At 38.3% G+C, this 20,119-nt stretch overlaps 1 protein-coding gene across 1 annotated transcript in view; it reads right to left on the bottom strand.

The window, feature by feature from the left end:
* Positions 1 to 1,560: 1,560 nt before the first annotated feature.
* Positions 1,561 to 20,119, bottom strand: part of TMEFF2 (transmembrane protein with EGF like and two follistatin like domains 2) — a 250,423-nt gene continuing 231,864 nt past the window's right edge. The window contains exons 8-10 of the mRNA XM_030853661.2: positions 9,093 to 9,216; positions 7,055 to 7,213; positions 1,561 to 3,593 (exon numbers count right to left, since the gene is read on the bottom strand). Of these exons, the coding sequence (XP_030709521.1) occupies positions 3,497 to 3,593; positions 7,055 to 7,213; positions 9,093 to 9,216 (380 nt within the window). The 3' untranslated portion in view covers positions 1,561 to 3,496. The remainder of the gene's footprint in view (positions 3,594 to 7,054; positions 7,214 to 9,092; positions 9,217 to 20,119) is intronic.

Genomic DNA, 20,119 nt, shown 5'->3' with positions numbered 1-20,119 from the left:
AGAGTAGAGATCTCTCCACTTCATTGCTACATAATAGCACCGAGAATTGTGTCTGGTATGGCCTAGGCACCCAGTAATTGTTTATTGAATACATGGAATCAGTTAGCAAGGCACTGATTTTCTGCTTTCTTGCTCCCAGACTAAGGGAAAGACAGACTTGCATGGACAATTAAGGAATAACATGCAAAGTACCATAACAGGATTAGGAAGACAGCCAAGGGGGTCAAGGAGGCCTCACTGATAAGCTATTACTTGCTCTGTGTATTATGGAGAGAAGAAGGGCATGAAGAGAGTAGGAGAAGTAGATAAAATCTCAGAAGCAAGAGGTCAGGGTTTGTGTGGACAATGATGAAGTCATCCTGTGTGTCTCACATCCTATGAAGAAGCACGTTACTCAGCCCGGAGATTCCTCCTGGAGGGTCCCCAAGCACTCTGAACCGAACGTTACCGCAGCCTTTGTTAAATTCTTTATAATTTACTATTTACTTCCCAGTCTTGCCAATGGGGCTGTGAGATTTTGATGCAAGGAACCAGGATGATCTCATCCCTTTCAGGCAGGGACTCTGCCTTATTTATCCTTGTCTTCTCATAGCTTAGTATGGTGCTGGTAGTTGGTGGCCCTCAGTACATGTATAATGTATAATAAATGGATAATGAATGAATGAGTGATGAATGAATGAATGAGTGAATGACATGACTTAATAGCAGTTTATTTAAAAAGACTTTTGAATTTAAGTTGAGCAGCAAAAATAGCTAATGTGGTCTTAGGTAGTAATAATAAAAGTATAGTGCCTGATTTCTGAATATCTAGAATCTTGGAATTACAGAGATTAGAAGTGATGAGGAAATTGAGACCTGAGATGTGAGATGACTTGCTCATGGTTCCACGCCAAATTTGTGGTCAAAGTAGGACTTGAATTTAGAGATCATGGCTGTCAGTTAAATTTGCTTTGTACAAGTTCTACGATATTCTGTGCTTGTCAGACCACAACTGTAGCAGATGGTGCAATTATGAGCTCTACACTTAAAGATATATAGTGACAAAGTAGAGTCTGTCCAAGGAAGGATGATGCAGATGTTAGGGGAAAGTGGAAACCATATCACATGAATATCAGATGAAGACATTAAGGATATTTCACCTGGAGAAGAAAATACTCGCAAAGGGTGAGAAAATACTTGCACAAGTGAGTGGGAGAACATAGTATCTGTCCTAATATTTTTAGACACGTAAGTCATTATTCCTTTGCTCCAGAGAGGAAAAATAGAAGCCATGGGTAGAAACCATAGAGAAGTAAATTTCAACTCAATATGAAAAAAAAAATGTTCTCAAAATTAGAACTGACGAAGAATAAAATTCCAAATGATAGATATATGCAAGTAGAGGGTGGATGATTATGTTAGGACAAGATTGTGAGTTCCTTTAGAGTAGAGGTCATGTTTTAGTTGTGTTTCCCTAGGACCTTGAATAGTGGCTGGCACATAGTATCTACTCACTTAGATTTGTTATGCATCTTTTTTAAAAAAATTTTTATTGGACTATAGTTGCTTTACAATGTTGTGTTAGTTTCTACTGTACAGCAAAGATTTGTTATGCATCTTTTAAAAGGGATTCTTTCATGGGTTGGGTGAGCATAGAGGTGAATAGGAACATACTGTATTATTAACTCCAAGGACTTTTCCAACACTTAGGTTTATGATCCTTTGATAAAAATTCACACAACGTACTGTATCAATATTTAATGAAGCAAGTCATTTCCTACTCTTACAAGTAAAAGTCAGTGGAATTGTTGCTTTCTTTCTAACTCTACTAAGCCCTGCCATGTTGTATTTTTGTTCTTCCTTTAGGAGAAGGCAAGGTTTGTTTGCCACGACTTCTGTCTTACACAAAGGAGATCAGGGCTAGTTACATCTCTGCACCTGGTAACCAAACTAAAGTTCCATGTGGAAGTTTAAATAGAGTTTGTTTGTACAAGTAGCCTACGACCAATTTATGGAAACACTTGAGTGACGGTTATGCTTATAGATTCACACTTTTCAAAGTGATGACTAACCTAGAAAACCAGATTTTTCACAGAGCCCTAAATACTATTTAGATTGTCACCTTTTAAAAAGTGTCTTAACAAATATCTTAAACATCACTTCAGGAAACTTATTTTTCACTGAATATTTTATATTCAGAAAGTGTTGGTTTGACATTTGTCCTTTTTTCTTTTTGTGGACACAGAAGTGTCATTCCTTTCAGTACGTGCAGAGGACATTTGAAGGAGACAAAGAAACTTTTATTTAGATTTACTCTGTTAGCCACAGAAAGCTATGAAGGACTAAATGATAATAAGGCAATTATTTGATTTGTTACTTTCATCTTATTCTTTGAGAATTTTTACAGTTTATTTTTTTCCAAAGTGTTCATACATATTTGTGTGTTCAGAAATCTATATCGATTTCCCACCAAGGTCTTTCATATGCTATGTGATTCATTTTCGTTCTTATCATATATATAAAGCACATTTCATGAAATATTATCACCTTAGTTCCATTTCAAATAATGGTGCTGCATTAGCCATGAAGTTATTCATGAGGTATTTGTTTGTGATTCTAATTTCTTTTTAAAGAACCATATACTGTAAATATAGCAAGGTGCTTCTGAGAATTCATGATTTGGTGTTACACATTTAATGATGCTATTAGAATTTCTTCCTAGTTGTTAATTGCACTCACCTAAATGGAATAGATTTTGTGCTCTGTGTATTCCTAATATGTAGCTTGTTCAGGACCTTTCAGATATATGCACTTAACTGGGAGATTCTAAGATGTTTCCCAAATAAAATCCAATATCTTCTTTCCCTCTCCTTTATGAGTTATAAAGCACTTTCCCTCCCCTTCTTCTTTGATTTAATTTATATGCCAGAGATTTTTCTGCTCTGGGGATGAAAATGGAAGACCAGGGAAGAAAGCTGATAAAATAGAGATGATTCAAAGATCTGAAATATTTTTTCCTCACTCGATATAAACTATTTTTTCTCTTTTCCAATAACCATCGTTTCCCTTGATCTTGGAATCACTCAAAACCTAGCCACTGAGTCCTGTATAAACTAGTGCTCTGTCTCAGGATGTGGAGAAAGATAAAATACTGGTACTTGTACAGATTGTACTAGCTTGATTATATTTACAGTTAGGAGATACCGCAAATTTAAGAACGCCAATTTTTTTCTCATCACTGAGTATTTATTATATATAACAAATACATGGGAAAGAAAAAACTATATTGTGTGATATAAATAGTTTATTTACATTACAGAAAAAACATCAAGACAATGTATACTATTTCAAATATATCCATACATAATCAAATATAGCTGTAGTACATGTTTTCATTGGTGTAGATTACCACAAATGCAAGGCAACATGTGTAGATCTCATCTTATTCTTTTGTCTATAATACTGTATTGTGTAGTCCAAGCTCTCGGTAGTCCGGCCACTGTGCAACATGCTCCCTTTAGATTAACCTCGTGGACGCTCTTGTTGTGTTGTCTGAACTGTAGTGCCCTGTATTTTGCTTCTGTCTGTGAATTCTGTTGCTTCTGGGGCATTTCCTAGAAGGTTGGAAAGTTTACAGATCTTAGTCCAGTGCTATTACCTAAAATCTGGTCCCACAATCACAGAGTGAAGTTATGGATTAAGCAAATTATTAAAATATTTCAGATGAAAGAATTTATTATTAGCAGAAGCTGGAATTATGTTGGAAGAGGTTTTGTTTTTTGTTTTTGCTTCTGTTTGCGGTTGTCTTTAAGCATCTGTTGAGGAGAACTGAAGAACAGAGGTGGAAGTTGAAGAGGGATACATTTACCTAGTCCTCAACAGCTTACTCGTCAGGGCTCAAACAGTGACTCAGCACAATGCAATAGAGCAAGTGTGAGCTCATCTAATCTCATGTTAAAGGTCTTCAACAACTTGATACTTTAAATGTCCCAAGGATGAATGTTATATTGACATTTCAGGGCTACAAGTTTAAATCCTATCAAACCAGAGAGTGAGCCAACTGTTAATATGGGATATGTAATGAAAAGGGATATTGTTTTGGTTCAGCCTAATATCATTTTGTATATTAATGTTATAAGCTAGAGACATAAATTGGTACCAATTATTTAGCTTCTATAAAAAGCTAAGACTCAGTCAAATTATCTGAAAAGCTCTGATCTAGTAGCTTTTCTCTTATAATAAGATAATGCTTTGACAATACAAATAAAAATAACAATATAAAGTTCATATAAAATCCTATTATAATAAGCTGGGGAGTGTCAGAAAATATATATTCATATATATGTTCATATGTGAGTAAATGTATATAGTATATACATATATGGGTTTTTGGGGGGTAGATCTGTCAAAATGCACATGGAGCTGGAAGTCATATTCCCAGCAAGTGAGAGCTGGAGATGAAAGACTGAAAATACATCTTCTCAGCAGGGCAACTCTTTTCATTTCAGAACAGGTCTCTAGATGTCTGTATTCTTTATGACACATGTTTATTTAGGAGAAGGACAGATATTTGACTAAAGTAGTAAAAACAAGGGGAAAGAACTAGGAAAAGAAAGTGGGAAGAGGAGAAGAGAAAGAAAAGAGAGGTAGAAAAGAGGAGAGACCAGGTGACAATGAGATTAAAAGAAAATTGAAGAGAATGAGGGGATCTCTGTTTCATGTAATTTTGTAAATCTTTTAGCAACTAGATGTTTTGGAACAAGTCTTGATGGACGAGTGTGGCCAGGTCACCAGGAAGAGAGGGTTTGGGCAGGAAGGGTTAGAGGGGAGGATGGCCTAGCTGCAAAGTCTGGTTTTTGAGCAGAATGTTTTCAAGTGAATGAAATGAATCCATACTGAGAATAGTGTAGTTTATTGACTAGTATGACTCTTGGATTTTGGAAAGCTTGGATTGCCTAGGAGAGTTTTATAAAATGCATTACAATAATGCCAGTTTAGTTCATGTGCTGTTTCTCCTCCTCAAAAGTAAACAGAAGATAGGTTTTGTTTTGTTTTTACATGGAAAATGAAAACAGCCGTATGTCTTAAAAAAATGGCTTGCCTAATTTGGAGCTCGGTTAGGTTGTCTTGAGCATCAGAAAATAGACATCTTGACCAGCCAAGGGGCAGTATGACTGGTGGTTAAGTGCACAGGCTCTGATACTAGGCAGCCTAGATTCCATTTTTGCCCTTATTGCTCAGCTGTGTATACTCAGCAATTTGTTGACTTCTCGTACCTCAGAGTCCCTATCTTGAAAATGGGGATAATTGTTCCTTCATAATGTTACCAAATGTATATATATATGTATTGGTGTGTGTCTGTACAGATATACATACACACACACACACACACACACACACACACACACAGACACAATTCCTGGGGAGATAAGAACCCTATGTATTCCAGTTGTTTTTATTACATATGGGAATGAAGTTGATTAATAAGACTTCTAACATCTGCTGAAGTATTTAAAGTTCTGCATTTTTGTCAGTACATGAAGTAGCAAATCAAATTGTTATGATTTTATATCTATTAAATATGAATTTCATTTTTTACATGCTGATATTACTTAGATATTAGTAGGCTCAAGACCCCTGGAGTAATGGGGCACAGTTTCCTGTGTTTTAGATTCTTTTCTATCTTTTCTTTTATACTTAATATTTTTGGTTTCTTGAGTTATTTTTATGCTCCCCAGAATCAATTTTAATGTAATCCACTGACTCACTTGGCATCTAAACATAAGAGTAGAGTTGATGAACTCAACTTGGTTTCGAGTAGCACAGAGCTCCCGTCAATGATGTTCCCTTAAGCCGTTAGGCCAGGGAAGGATCTATGAACCATATTTTGTCTTTTTCAAGAGCAAATGCCACACTTGTCCTCAAAGAAGATAGAACAATACAGATATAGTGATGTATTATGGCCTTTATTTTCTAAAGGTATGATACTTTCTTTTATTTTTTTGTCTTAAAATAATTTTGGGGGAAACATTCTGATTTACTGTAGAGCTGCACAAATGATTGAAAGTCCAAATGCCTTGTGAATTTGACAAAAACCTTGAAAAACTTCCTGGGAACTTTTATTTCAAGCAGAGTGAAATCAGATCAGAACAAAGAATCTTCAGTAACATTTCTGGTTAGACAGGACATAAATAATATGCATTCGGTTTGCAATCTAATTCTTGGTTACCGTGAATTTACACGCTAATGAAGGTAAGCCATACCTGGCCTCCCTCCTTTACTCCAAGCCCGATGCCAGACATTACTAATTATTCATGGTTTTCTTTCCTGTTGAAACTGGATGAGATCTCTGTATTTCTCTCAACCTAACTCTCCAGGAAACAATTACTGTCTGATTGTTTGGGGGTTTGATATGAAAGCTTGTTGTGAAATTTGCTGCGTGTTTCCATATATCAAAGGTTTTCATGTACTACAGCATAATCGTTCTCATTATAGCTATTTTCTTTGAATTTTGTGATTAAAAATTATTTTGTTAACTTAAGATAAAAATGTATTTGTGGTTTATATCAAATATGTTAAAAATGATTATACCTGAGAGTTATACTTGGAAATATAAGTGCCCTAAATGAGAGCTATAATTTAATACTTTTCTAGGCCTTGTATAAAATCTATTCTGTGATCTCATTTGGCATACTAATCCGAGTAAGTCAGGAAACACTGCTCATTTAAATAGTCTGTTAGTAGTCTGAATGAAGACTGACTTTTTATAGCTAAAAGAGAAAAGCATATTTAAACAAAGATTGGTATTACACGTTAGAAGGGGAAAAAAAGACCTTTCCTTAGAAAATAAATAATCCTCATCATAATGCAAAATAAGGAAAAAAATTTGTACCACTCCAGCACGAAAGTCAATGTCTTTCCATTTGGCTATTCCAATGTTGTTATGATGAGGAAATAGGACTTCAGAGAATGGATGGCTGCAGAGTCCATGAAGGGACTTGTAATTAGAGAGCTCTAAGACAAGGAGGAATGACATATCCCTTCATGTAGGTGGCCACTGAGTACAGTTACTGACCTTGTGATGCAGAGGACCACCACACAGATGACGGCAATCTGAATCGTTCCAATCACAGCTGCGATTAAGACGTACTGAAATCGGACAGGGCCGGGAACAACGTATAGTACACTGTAGTCCTTTTTTTCACAGTGTTGTCCAGTATAACCAGCATCACACCTGGAAGAAATAGTGTCCAGTTACCTGTAGTTGCTGGACTCATTTTTATAGTTGGCCTATAGCTATTTATCTTCATTGTGAAATTAGGACCTTTTGTTTCCCTTTCCTGCTCTTAAAAAAATAGTACTTTGTAGATATGTCTTTCAAATACTTGTTTTCAATAAGATCTCTTTGTGTTTTTTATTTCAAAGATAATGCAGTTTCTTTTTATTCTTTATGATATGAGTTTGAAGATAGGAGAGTTGGTAGATAATTTGTGGTGATAATATAGAGAGACGAGAGAAGCCCAGGAATAATTATTCTTTCTATATATATTTTTTCAGGTGAGCTTTACATTTTATTTAACTTGCTCTTTAATTAACCTAAGTCAACATAACTGCTTGAGAAAAGGCTTGTTTCTGATGACATGAGTATAAAATATAGTACTACTTATCTATTTTTGGATAAAGCATTCTCTATGCTACTGTTAGAATAAGTGTTAAAAAGTGTTAGGGCCAGAGGTACAACAAGAGTGATTTCTTTAATTTACTGGTCATAAAGTTGTCTGCTTATGTTAGAGAATTAAATTTCAGTAGGAAAAAAGTAATTATGATGTAGGCAATATGGTTGGTTCAGCAAAACAAGCCCATGCGCTATTCATCTGAGAATGAAGGCTGCCTCTCCCTCACTCAGCCCTCATCAGAAAGCTCAGGTAGACGATCTGCATGAAACGAGGAAACAGCTCACATGAAAACAATACTAGTGGGGATCAACTTGTCGTTGACTTTGTGGAACTATTTTAGTACTTCACTTTGAATTTCTCATAGTTACATCCTGGGATCTTTCCTCTCTGCATCTAGAGGGGCTTAATAATGACGACCCTGCTGGGGATGACAGGGCAGCAGGTGCAACTTCTCACTGTGCCTGGCTGCTCTACTGGAAGGCAAGTGCTAGTGTATTCAATGAAGGAAAACATGAAAGGAAGGCAGGTCTTGAGAAACAGAGAAAGGGAAAGGAAGAAAGAAGAAGGAGAAGATGAAGAAAAAGAAGAAGAGGGGGAGAGGAAAGGAGAGGGGAGGGGAGAAGGGAGGGGAGAGAAGGAAGAGAACAAGAGAGAGAAACTCCTTTCACTGTATAGCAGCAATATGCAACCTATTTCATCATTTGCCACTTGTATATTCCTTTAATAAAAAATACGTTGGTCTTTTTCACTTTGGCTTTATCGTCTCTGAAATAATTATGTTCTATCCATGCGTATTCAGCAGATATTTGTATTTATTAACTAAATCCAGACAGGCAATTTCTTTGTGTCTCAACTGAGTCTGAATCTGTGGAGGTACAGCTAATATCTCACTCCACAGGCCTTGTGGATAGTGGATCCTAGCAAAACCAAGATTGATGATATTTATTAGAAGACCCGGAGGACTCTGGAAAAGACAGCCTCCCAAAAGCAACCGTGTTATCTTTAGGCCTCATTTCATTTGTTTGAGAAATATTTATCAAGTACCTGATCTGTGCCAGGCACTGCTCTGTGTCCATGGGAAAGAGTGATGAATAAACCAGAGGAGGCTGTGTCTTTAAGGAACTTGTAATGCCCAAGGTACAATTTAAAATTCCACCAGAAGAGTGTATATAATGATGTGTTACATAGTACTTGGGTATGTGCACACATTTTGTAGTTTTCTAGTTTGTGCGTGTGTGTGTGTGTGCGTGCGTGCGTTCATGCGTGTGTGTGTGTGTGCGTGTGCGTGTGCATGTGTGTGTGTAGGAGAGGGAGAGAAAGGTATGGCTGCTGATCGCCCATTCAGGCAGAATGCCATCCAATTCTCTGTAAACATCCAGAATTTAGTTTCTGTATTTTTACTTTATACATTTAAAAGTTAAAGGGTGAAAACATTACCTGCAAGATGGCTCCTGCATATTGATAGAATGTTCACACTTGCCGTGCATGCAGAAGCCATTGTAATGTTCTGGGCAAGGTATGTGGTGTTCTCTGGCGCTTTCTTCTAATTTGTTAGCATTCTCTGTGAATACAGATAAAAGCAACATCCCCTGTAAATACTTTCTTAGCCTGGTAAGATCAACCAGTACATTAAGAAGCAAAGCTACAGTAGGCAAAAATATTTAAAAGGGCAAGAATTAAAAGGCCATGCTTCAGAAGAAAGAGGGAGAAAGAATTGAAAGACAGATGTCTTTACAATTGTGTTTAGAGATGAAACTGCAAAATTACCCAGTACTTTTCATGCTTTTATGTAATTTCCTACATCTTTAAGAACCAGTGATGTTTCTATGAGTTGTCAGACAGCTTTAATTTTCCTTGTGTAGACACTGTACATTGACCATAAAATAATTCAAGAAGAAAATCCTATTTTTTGAATTTCAAAGCCCAGCATAATGTCCCTAAAAGTAAATTGCTTTAATACGTTGATACTCTCTCCATGTGAGAGCTTAAAAAAAAAATATGCCCGTGTTCAATTGTTAAACAGAAGTTTTCCAAAACCAAATGCAAATTTCAACAGATGTATTCTTTCGGGCTTTATTCATCTACTGTGAACATGAATTTTCCTAGCACCCATACATTTTTTTATTGCCTAAATAATGCTACTGAAAGAGCAAATGTTATTTCAGAATCACTTATGTAGATACTAACACAGTACATACTGAATGCTATGGGTGTATTCTAATTCATAATATTTGGCCTATTTAACAATGTCATGTGAAACTTAAACTTATGGTAAAGAAAAAAGCTTGTGTTCTAAAATGAACCCTTTCTTCTGTCATTAACAAGTTTTGTTTTCTCATGTTTCTATAAAGATACTAAATTTTTTTCTGACCTCTGTTAGTCTAAATACATTTGCTTCTCATTTGTAATGCCATCTCTAAGCAGTCTTTGGATTCTTTATATGTTCATTTTATAACATAAAGTTTTGCCTTTTTGAGTTTCTTCTATAATCTGAGACCTGATGTACTTTAAAATTCTTCCCTAAACGCATGAGAAATATAACTCTCTTGACTTCAATCTAAAGATACTTTTCAAGACCACAGTAATCGGTCAGCAGTAATGCGTTCTCCCAGTGATGGAAGATTGAGAATAAATTACTATTTTTATGAAACAGATTATATCCTATCATTTCCACATAGGGGTATAGTTTTTTTTATTATAGTGCATCCTTATAATTTTTACTGGCGGTCATGGATGGTGACTATATTTATCATGAGGAAAAAAGGTACCTTTGGTATTAGTGAATTAGACAAATGTATTATTTATGTTTAAGCAAGGCTATAAAATATCTATACATTTTAAGATCTAGGCTGTCATCTGAAAAACATTAAAGTTTGAAGTAAATTGTTAAATATGTTAAGTGCTTTCTTGTGTAGGGATATTTATGCACATTGGTATGGTGGGTAATATTTCAAACGACATACCCAAATTCATAAAGGATTTATCATAAGGATGCTGAAGAGGCTGGCGATGGCATTTAAATCATTCATTTGTTTTATATCTATGTCTTTTTACCTATTTAGGTGATCTTTTGTTTGCAGTATAATATTTCTCCTTTGATAATTACTATTAAACTGAAAAGAACCGCTTCCATAGAAAAGACTGAGAATGTATAGAACTTTCTCTTTTGGTTTCTTCCATTCTTCCAAGCTACTGCGGTGTTTTTGGTAAGAAATACTGCTTGCAGTAAGCAAACACACCAAAACTGAAATGGGTAGTGTGGGGTAAAATTTCCAGTATGTGACCAAAATAGAAGCAGAATGACCACAGTATTTAGATACATCTTGAGAGGGCTTGTGGTCATTCATGAATCCATGAAGACTGGGATCATTCTGTGCCCTGGCTGGGGGGCTACAAGCCAGAGTGGACAAACCACACACCTGCTATTGAAAGATGACTTTAGCTGTGGGGTTTGCCAGCCTCACTGCTGATGTAATGAACCAGCACTGATTTTCACTCTTATTTCTGGATCTTCTCCCCATAACAAACTATTCAACACTTCTATTTAGTGTTCGTTAGTAACCCTTCAGTGCTTCTGCACACCTGCATGTAGGGGAATGTTCTGTAACTTCCCTACATTTCACTTATACACTGTGATTTCAGTCATAGTATTTTTCAAACACATCTTATTAGGGCTATTCTTCTGTCAGTTGCAAAAGAAGATCAAGAATTTTCTTAACTCAAAATCCATTTTTTAAGGCTATTTTATTTTTAACTCTGTCCCTCACCCCATAACTGTTTTTGTTTCTGAATCTGTACCATGTCCACAATTAGGAACTGAAGTCCAAGGGCAAAATAGGTGATTGTTTGAGGGAGATTGTTGCCTTAGTGTAGTAAGAGCTGGATATTTTCACAAAGTTCATTATCCAGACAGGATGATCATGTGGGAGGGGAATAGTTTCCATCATAAAATCTGCTAATTAGTTTACACCATTCCTTATGAACTTGGAGTGCTCTGTTATGCTGCTCGTAGGATACTGTCAAATAAGAAAGTTAGAGAGATTGAAAATAAATGAGTAGAAGAAATGAACCCTGGGCAAGAAAATGAGGAATCGTCAATATATGTCAACAAATTTATAGTCAATCCAAACAAGTAAACCAGTTGATTGAAAACCTGAATATATAACCACTTCTAGTAATGCAATAGACACGTTTTAGAAATGAGATCTGAGTATATTAAGAAGAGTAGAAACACAGAAATATAATATACAAACCAAATATGTGTATGGACCATAATGGGTATTTGTGATCCTGATGTTTATGCATAGGTATTTTGAAGCAATAACAAAGCATTTAATGATTTAAAGTCATAGAAAAATGGGGCTTCCCTGGTGGCGCAGCAGTTGAGAGTCCGCCTGCCGATGCAGGGGACACGGGTTCGTGCCCCGGTTCGGGAAGATCCCACATGCCGCGGAGCGGCTGGGCCCGTGAGCCATGGCCGCTGGGCCTGCGCATCCGGAGCCTGTGCTCCGCAACGGGAGAGGCCACAACAGTGAGAGGCCCGCATACCGAAAAAAAAAAAAAAAATCATAGAAAAATGATACTTTGGAAGTCTGTATGTTTTCTGTGGTGGTTGACGATTTAGACATCAACTTCTCTGTTCTCCATTTAAAAAGAGATTTAATGTAAGGATTGTGCTCGCTCTTCTAAGACAGAGAGTGATCATGGTAGAAACTCTTCGTGTCTTTGTTTAAAATCCTTGTCCAGTTTCCTGTTTAAATGTTTACAAATTGTTTATTCTGAATGAGATCCTGACTTTTTTAAGAAACAACTTCTGGTATAATCTGAGTTACTTGCAGCAGAGCTAATAGGGCTGCATGCCCATTGCTAGTCGACATTCCAATCAATAGCTATAGAAGTGGGCTGCTCTAAAGCACAGCTATATGTATTGTTTCTATTCCTGGTGCTTTCAGAGAAAGAGACACAGCAAGCTGAAGAGACAGAGGAAATGGCGAATAGCAAGACCTTGCTTTAATCACAAGTCAAGTAAGATAAGTCGAATAGAAAGTGGGCAGAGCCAGGCATAGCAGTTCAGATATTTAAACCAATATAGCCCAGAGTGTGGTGTGTGTGTACACGTGTGTTTATCATTACCCCTGATTTCTTCCCAAAAAGTTGGAAACAAGATGTCGTTCAGAGAGTTAATCTATCAAAGCAACACATTATCAACTGAAGCAGAAATATGACTGTAAAATTTGACTAAAATTATCCTTATATCTGAAGAAAGGATGTTTCCCTTTGGATAAGGGTTAGAGTCTGGCAAAAGAAGCATCTGAATGTCATGCTGTGTCATCTATTCAAGTGCCCTCTGGGATGCTGTGCCCTGAGAAGCCAACTTGAACTAGCAAACCCAGAGTGCTCAGTTGCAAAGATTGCAAAGATGGTTGCACTAGATTATTAGTGTCTGATGCTATTAAATACTCAGTTAACCCATTTCTCTTGTTTTGATGCTCTGCTCTTTAGTCTTAAAATAGTTGGACTTCTGTGTAGCTGGCTTTGACAGTACCACCTAGATATCTTATCCATTTGACATTTATATATTTCATTTGAGTGAATTGATTGGTTCTGAGTTTCCATGCATTTGGGGGGCACAAGTCAGCTTTCTTCAGCCCACTGAATTCTTGGGGTTTGTAAAATCAAATTTCTGCACCTATAGGCTAAAGGACCAGATCCTACCCATGGTGTATTACAGTCTGGGAGGACATCTGGGGGCTGGTCAGATGATATTTCTCTGGAGACAGCCCTATCTTGCTTTAATCAGGCCTTTCTTTAGAATATATATACAAATCCTTTAGGCCTCTGAGTCCCCATGAGGAGTCTGATTCTGTGTAAGGATTTTAGAGTAAGTTGGAAAGATCCTAAACTAGAGGTATCATCAGGATTTAGAGGATGCTTTAGGGAGGCAGATTTCCGCTGCACATTTTTAAGCAACCAGAACTGTTCAATAGGGGAATGAGTTATATAGTGAAGTGATGAGTTTGTGGTGGTGTGAAAACTTCTCATATGTGTTACTATTTCTCAGATGTTGTAGAATGTTACTGTATGGTAGATTGGATTATTTTAGATCTCTAGGTTCTTTGAATTTTAAGAGTAATATTTATTTCTATTCGTAATATTTACTTATATTAAATTACGAATAAATATTTATTGCGAAATATTATTGTTGATATCCTAGGAAAAACAAGTGGAGAAATAAGGACATTATTTGGGGAAGGAAATCACTTTGCCTTAATTATGGGGACATTTTACTTTTTAAAGAGTGTAAAATATCTTAAATATTTACTGGGTCTGTAATTCAGACATTCTAGCATAAAGTGCTCTTTACTACATGTTGTCTTCCTTGTGGGGAACAATATGCTTGTGGATCTTACTTTAATTTTTAACATTATGCTTTAGCATCACGAATTATCTTGACAAGTACATGCATGTGAGTTGTACAGTGTGGTTTATTATCTTTTCAACTCTCTTTTCCTGTGGGCACACAAAATGTGACACATTTTTTCTGCAAAATGAAATTTCCATTTTTGATGTATTTATATAATACTTCTATTTGTCATGTTTATAACAGTACAAGGAAACTCCAGCACTGAGATATTCCTCTACTGATGATTACTTGATTTTACTGTAATTTCTCCTGCTTACTATCCTATTGCTAAAGCAGTTTGAAAATAATTTTATTTAACCAACTAGAAAAACTATCTTTCTTTCCATTGTATTTATATTGTGCCTGGGACAGAAACAAATTATGAATTTAGAAGTAAAGTCATGATGGTCCCATTGTTGATTAGAGTTGGTTTCAAAGAAAATATAGAATTCTTATGATTTCCTGTCCTTATCAGGTATAAACATATGAGGTGGCAGTAAAACCTCCTATCTAGCTTGAATTGCAATCGAGGTTTTTTAAAGACCAGAAAAGCATTCCTATTGAATGGGTCCTGAATGTAATGCAATATGAGTTCTTGCAACTTAACAAATTCTATAATAGCCTCACCTGCTGTCATAGTTTCTTCAAGGCACAGATGAGTAGATGAGAAGAGTCTCTCTTTTTTTAAGCCTCTAGGACAGAGACTCAAATGAGAATGCTAGCTGAAAGTGACAGCTTAGCACAACGGATGGGGAAGCATTTAAGGACAAGATCAATTCTAAAGTTCTGTAGAGAGCAGAGGCCCAGTCACAATATTCCTAGTTATCTGTTAAAGATTTTAAAAGAAAACCCTTCAAAATAGAGATCAAGTCCTTCAAGTGCTACATTTCTTCTGCAAGTTGAACATTATCCTATTTTTTCAGAAGAGTAATTGAAACTATTTGGATCCAGAACTTTGCTAATTAGGCAGAGGTATGGGTTGGGAGCAGGATGCGTGGGGATGCAGAGAAATTCTTTTTTTTTTTTTTTTTTTTTTGCGGTACGCGGGCCTCTCACTGTTGTGGCCTCTCTCGTTGTGGAGCACAGGCTCCGGATGCGCAGGCTCAGCGGCCATGGCTCACGGGACCAGCCGCTCCGCGGCACGTGGGATCTTCCCGGACCGGGGCACAAACCCGTGTCCCCTGCATCGGCAGGCAGACTCTCAACCACTGAGCCACCAGGGAAGCCCGAGAAATTCTTTCTTACTGTACTGTTGATCAGGCACTAATATAAAATGTGAAATGTGATTATCCACATCACCACTTGCATATATAAATATTCTTATTGGACATAAAATTAAATACAATGGAAGAAAACTAATTTTTGTGTTACTGAATTCTCAGGCAAGACCTTAATGGCATTATTCAAGAATTGCCTGAATTTAATTTGGAAAAAGTAACAGCATCTGAAATAGACATAGTAATTTGGGGACTGGAGTGACTGAAAGGCAACAATACTGGATGATTAGTTGCATGGGCTTTTATTATCGCAGTTTCTACTGGTAATATATTTACATGGATAAAAGCTGAGAAATCTGTAAAACCTTGGAAGAGAAACTTGTATGTACCATTTTAACTTACGACATCCAAAAACAATTTTAATAAATTGAAGAATTTGACATCACAAGTTTCATATAGATGTAGCCAGAAATTCTAGACCTCCAAGATAAAAAGAAAAAGTTGTTTATTATTAGGAGGAAAACAAGCAGATCTTTAGCCATTTTCTCTGTCCCCTGCCTTAGGAATGCCCTGGCTGGCTTCTGATGGTGGGGCCCTCCAAATAGTGAAGAGAACAGGCAACTGGGGGAAACTGCACTCTGCCTATGATGGTCCTTTTCAAACTTCACCATTCAGTCAAGAGCCTATTAACTCTCAGCAAGTGGGTAACTCCTATAGGTTTAGAGGATTATGCTTGAAGACCTTTTAGAAATATAGTATTTTATGGAAGTTTAGTTGTCTTTGACAACACTGTGTAAACATCAGGCCTTGGGAAGAGGCAGGGATCCATGGTTCATTAGCCTCTCAGGAGTCCAGAGGTGGAGTTGCCTTAAGCTTATCTGGGGCAATTTGCTACAGCTCTCCCCACTGAGCTTTTGCTGCAGCAACCCTGCTCTCTTCCAAGCTGCTCTTCATAGACAAAGTTTACTGTAAACCTTAGAGAAAGAAAAAATTATGGGAAGCCATTTTATGCCAGGTATACTCCCCTCCCCTTTCTTCTTTTGTCTTGAACTAAACCTATGCATTTCTGGCCAAACTTATTTGCTTAGTGGCTAATCTGGGTGTCCTTTCTTAGTGAACTTCTTGGGTAACAGTGCTGAAAATGACAACACAAGTGACAGAGGGTTCAGATCCTGTCCACTTTTGCCTTTGGGGCTATGTGAGTCAAGCTATTTTCTCCTTTATAGGCTACGTATGCAGCAATGGATAAATAGTTAAGATAAACCTTCTCAGGTGACACATTTGTTTTCCTCTGTGACTTTGAAATTATTAGCCAACAGAGAATGAGGAGGATTTAGGCTGGAGCATTCACTGAAACACAGCAGAAATTTTTAAAGATTTTAATAACGTAGATGGGACCAAAAAATTGGTAATATATTATATGAACATTTCTTGAGTACCTACTATGTGTCTGGCCCTGTGCTATGTACTATACATAATGTACTGTATCTATGGGTTGTTTCCACATGATTTGGTGTTGTCTTCTAAACACAGCCAAGAAAACAGATTCTCAAGACAGGATGATAAATCTACAATTCCTGGAGAATCTACAACATGCCTAACATTGTGTTAATATTTAACGTAACAAAAATGTATACCTTAATATAGCCCTTCAAAGTAGATTTATAAAAATCTCATTTTATATAGATGAGGAAACTGAAGCTCAAATAGGTTTAATTACTTGTCTTAGAAATTTACACAATCGATAAGCAGAACTGGGGTCAAAACTAGGGCTCTTGGGCTTCCCTGGTGGCGCAGTGGTTGAGAGTCCGCCTGCCGATGCAGGGGACACGGGTTCGTGCCCCAGTCTGGGAAGATCCCACATGCCGCAGAGCGGCTGGGCCCGTGAGCCATGGCCGCTGAGCCTGCGCATCCGGAGCCTGTGCTCCGCAACGGGAGAGGCCACAACAGTGAGAGGCCTGCATAAACGCAAAAAAACCCCAAAAACAAACAAACAAAAAAACTAAGGCTCTTTCCAGTGTAACATGCAGACCATGCAGCTAAGAACTTTTAAAACCACAAGACAAGCCCTGGTCCGGGAAGATGCCACATACCGCGGAGCAGCTAAGCCCGTGCACCACAACTACAGAGCCTGCACTCTAGAGCCCACGAGCCACACCTGCTGAACCCCACGCACCGAGAGCCTGTGCTCCGCAACAGGAGAAGCCCCCACAGTGAGCAGCCCGCGCACCGCAATGAAGAGGAGCCCCCGCTCTCTGCAACTGGAGAAAAGCCCGGGTGCAGCTATGAAGACCCAACACAGCCAAAAATTTAAAAAATAAATAATAAAATAAATAAATTAAAAAAAAATTTTAATGAGTGGGTTGGTATCCTCAAATTCCTCCTTTAAGGGTAATGTTGCTTGTTCTAGCGCAGATACACCTTAAGTGCTTGTCAAAAATAGATTTCCAGGGTTTGGTTGGTCCTGATCACCTGAATCAGAATCACCAGCTGATACACCTGAAGTTTGTCTTTTAAAAAAGTACCCCAGGGCTTCCCTGGTGGTGCAGTGGTTGAGAGTCTGCCTGCCGATGCAGGGCACACGGGTTCGTGCCCCAGTTCAGGAAGATCCCACATGCCACAGAGCGGCTGGGCCCGTGAGCGATGGCCGCTGAGCCTGCGCGTCTGGAGCCTGTGCTCCGCAACGGGAGAGGCCACGACAGTGAGAGGCCCGCGTACCGCAAAAAAAAAAAAAAAAAAAGTACCCCAGGCAATTCTGACATTCAGATGATTTGGATCACAATACTTTTGACACCACCTTAGCCGTTTCTCATCTCTCTGTCTCTAGCCATCTAATGCTAGGTTTTCCTGTTGCCTGGATCCTGCTTCCTTCCCTTGATTACTACGCTGGCGCTGCTCCATCTTCGTGGTCCCAAGTCTATCTCGGCTCCTTCTCTTAAAGGACTGATCTCAGCCAGCTGTTCCGTGTCCAGGAGTGTGTGAGCACTGGGTTGCCCAGCGCTGCTCTTCCCACACCCACCTTGATTGTGATGAGAAGTCATCAGGGGCCTTCAGCTATCAAGCCTTCCTTGATCTTGGTAGTCAGCCTGAACACTTCATTTTATTTTAGAATACACTTCATTTTTTTCTTTATAAATTTATTTATTTTATTTATTTATTTTTGGCTGTGTTGGGTCTTTGTTGCTGCATGCCGGCTTTCTCTAGTTGCGGCGAGCGGGGGGCTACCCTTCATTGCGGTGCATGGGCTTCTCATTGTGGTGGCTTCTCTTGTTGCAGAGCACGGGTTCTCGGAGCACGTGATTCAGTAGTTGTGGCTCGCAGGCTCTAGAGCGCAGGCTCAGCCGTGGTGGCACACAGGCTTAGTTGCTCCGTGGCATGTGGGATCTTCCCGGACCAGGGCTCGAACCTGTGTCCCCTGCATTGGCGGATTCTTAACCACTGTGCCACCAGGGAAGCCCACACTTCGTTTTTATTGTTTTATTTTATTTTAGGCCCCTTTTGAGAACACAACACTCAAAGAATAGGCTGTCTGCCTGCAACAAATGCCAGCATCTGCGAGAGACTTCTAAATGTTGTCAGAATCCAGGTATCCTGAGACCAGCTCTCACAAATCTCTAGGCTTCTTTAATGGCTCTATTAGACAACTAACCAGAATAGCAACAAGAATTCTGTGTGAAAGTAAATGAAGCTTTCTCTTGGATATAGAAACAAATAACACCGCTGAGGAAAGGTGCAGGTTATATCAAGGATTATGATTAGTTCAATTTCCAGATGGTCCATTGGTGGTATCTTTAGACATTCAGCTAGTCTGTAGAAAAGATAAAGTTATAAGAGAAGCAGTGGGAGCAGGAAAGAAGACAAATAGAGGGAATAAATGGAAGCCTAGTCACCATTTGTGGCAGTGTGACAACTGGGAGAGATGGTGCTACAACAAACAGCAGGTGTCGACGGCACAAGAGTAGGGCAGCTGGGGAGGGACATCTCTTTATTTCCTTGAGCAGGACAAGACAGTCACCCTTTCTTTTAAATTGCGGGCCTTAAGGACAATGGACATACTCTCCAGACCAGGGTTTCCCAAGGGGAGCTCTGTCAATGCAGTGCTAGTTCTGGAGCAGGCTTCATGGAAAAAGGGATTCTATAGTCAAATAAGTTTGGGAAAGAGCGGGTTAAACACAGCTATATGCATTTCTTTACTGCTTGTTTTCAGAGTCTTTAAAAGGCTAACCTGCATTGTGAGATGCCTAGAAAGGACACACATTATGGAGTGTTCCTAAACTCATTTGTCTAGGAAACTTCCCTCTCCCTTTTAGGAACATTTTGTGGGACTATTCCACCAGACTCCTTTCTGGGAAACATTGCATCAGACCATAGCATCTCCAAATTTTTCACATTACCACACACATAGAAAAGGATAAGATTTGGTTTTAGGCAAACAGAGGAGACAATCGGCCTGGGGGCTCTAGCCGCTCAAGCCACCTGACTGCTAAAGTAGATTAATGAGTTTATACACCTGTTACCCATTCAGAGCACACAAGAAAACGTTGCAATAGATTATACTTTCTCCTAGGGCAGAGACTGTATTATTTACTGTAACATTTCTAGGGTGTAGAACAAGAAGTAGCAATAAGTGGGTGTTCAGTAAGTAGCATGAATAAATGAGTATGACAGGCATAGGCAATATATTTGGAAACTGCCTGTACCTTGGTGTGGTGGCTTTCAAAAGATTAGTCCCTCTTAGTTGTTGCATCAAAGAGCCAGCTGCACTTCAGTAATGTGTCCTTAGAGAGACAGACAATCCCTACCTTAACCGACAAGGTAAGGTGCAATACAGTGGAGAACTGTAG

Source organism: Globicephala melas, chromosome 7, assembly GCF_963455315.2.
Source record: "Globicephala melas chromosome 7, mGloMel1.2, whole genome shotgun sequence".
Taxonomy (NCBI): domain Eukaryota; kingdom Metazoa; phylum Chordata; class Mammalia; order Artiodactyla; family Delphinidae; genus Globicephala; species Globicephala melas.
The sequence above is the reverse complement of the archived record's forward strand: the minus strand, read 5'-3'. Positions and strand labels throughout refer to the sequence as shown.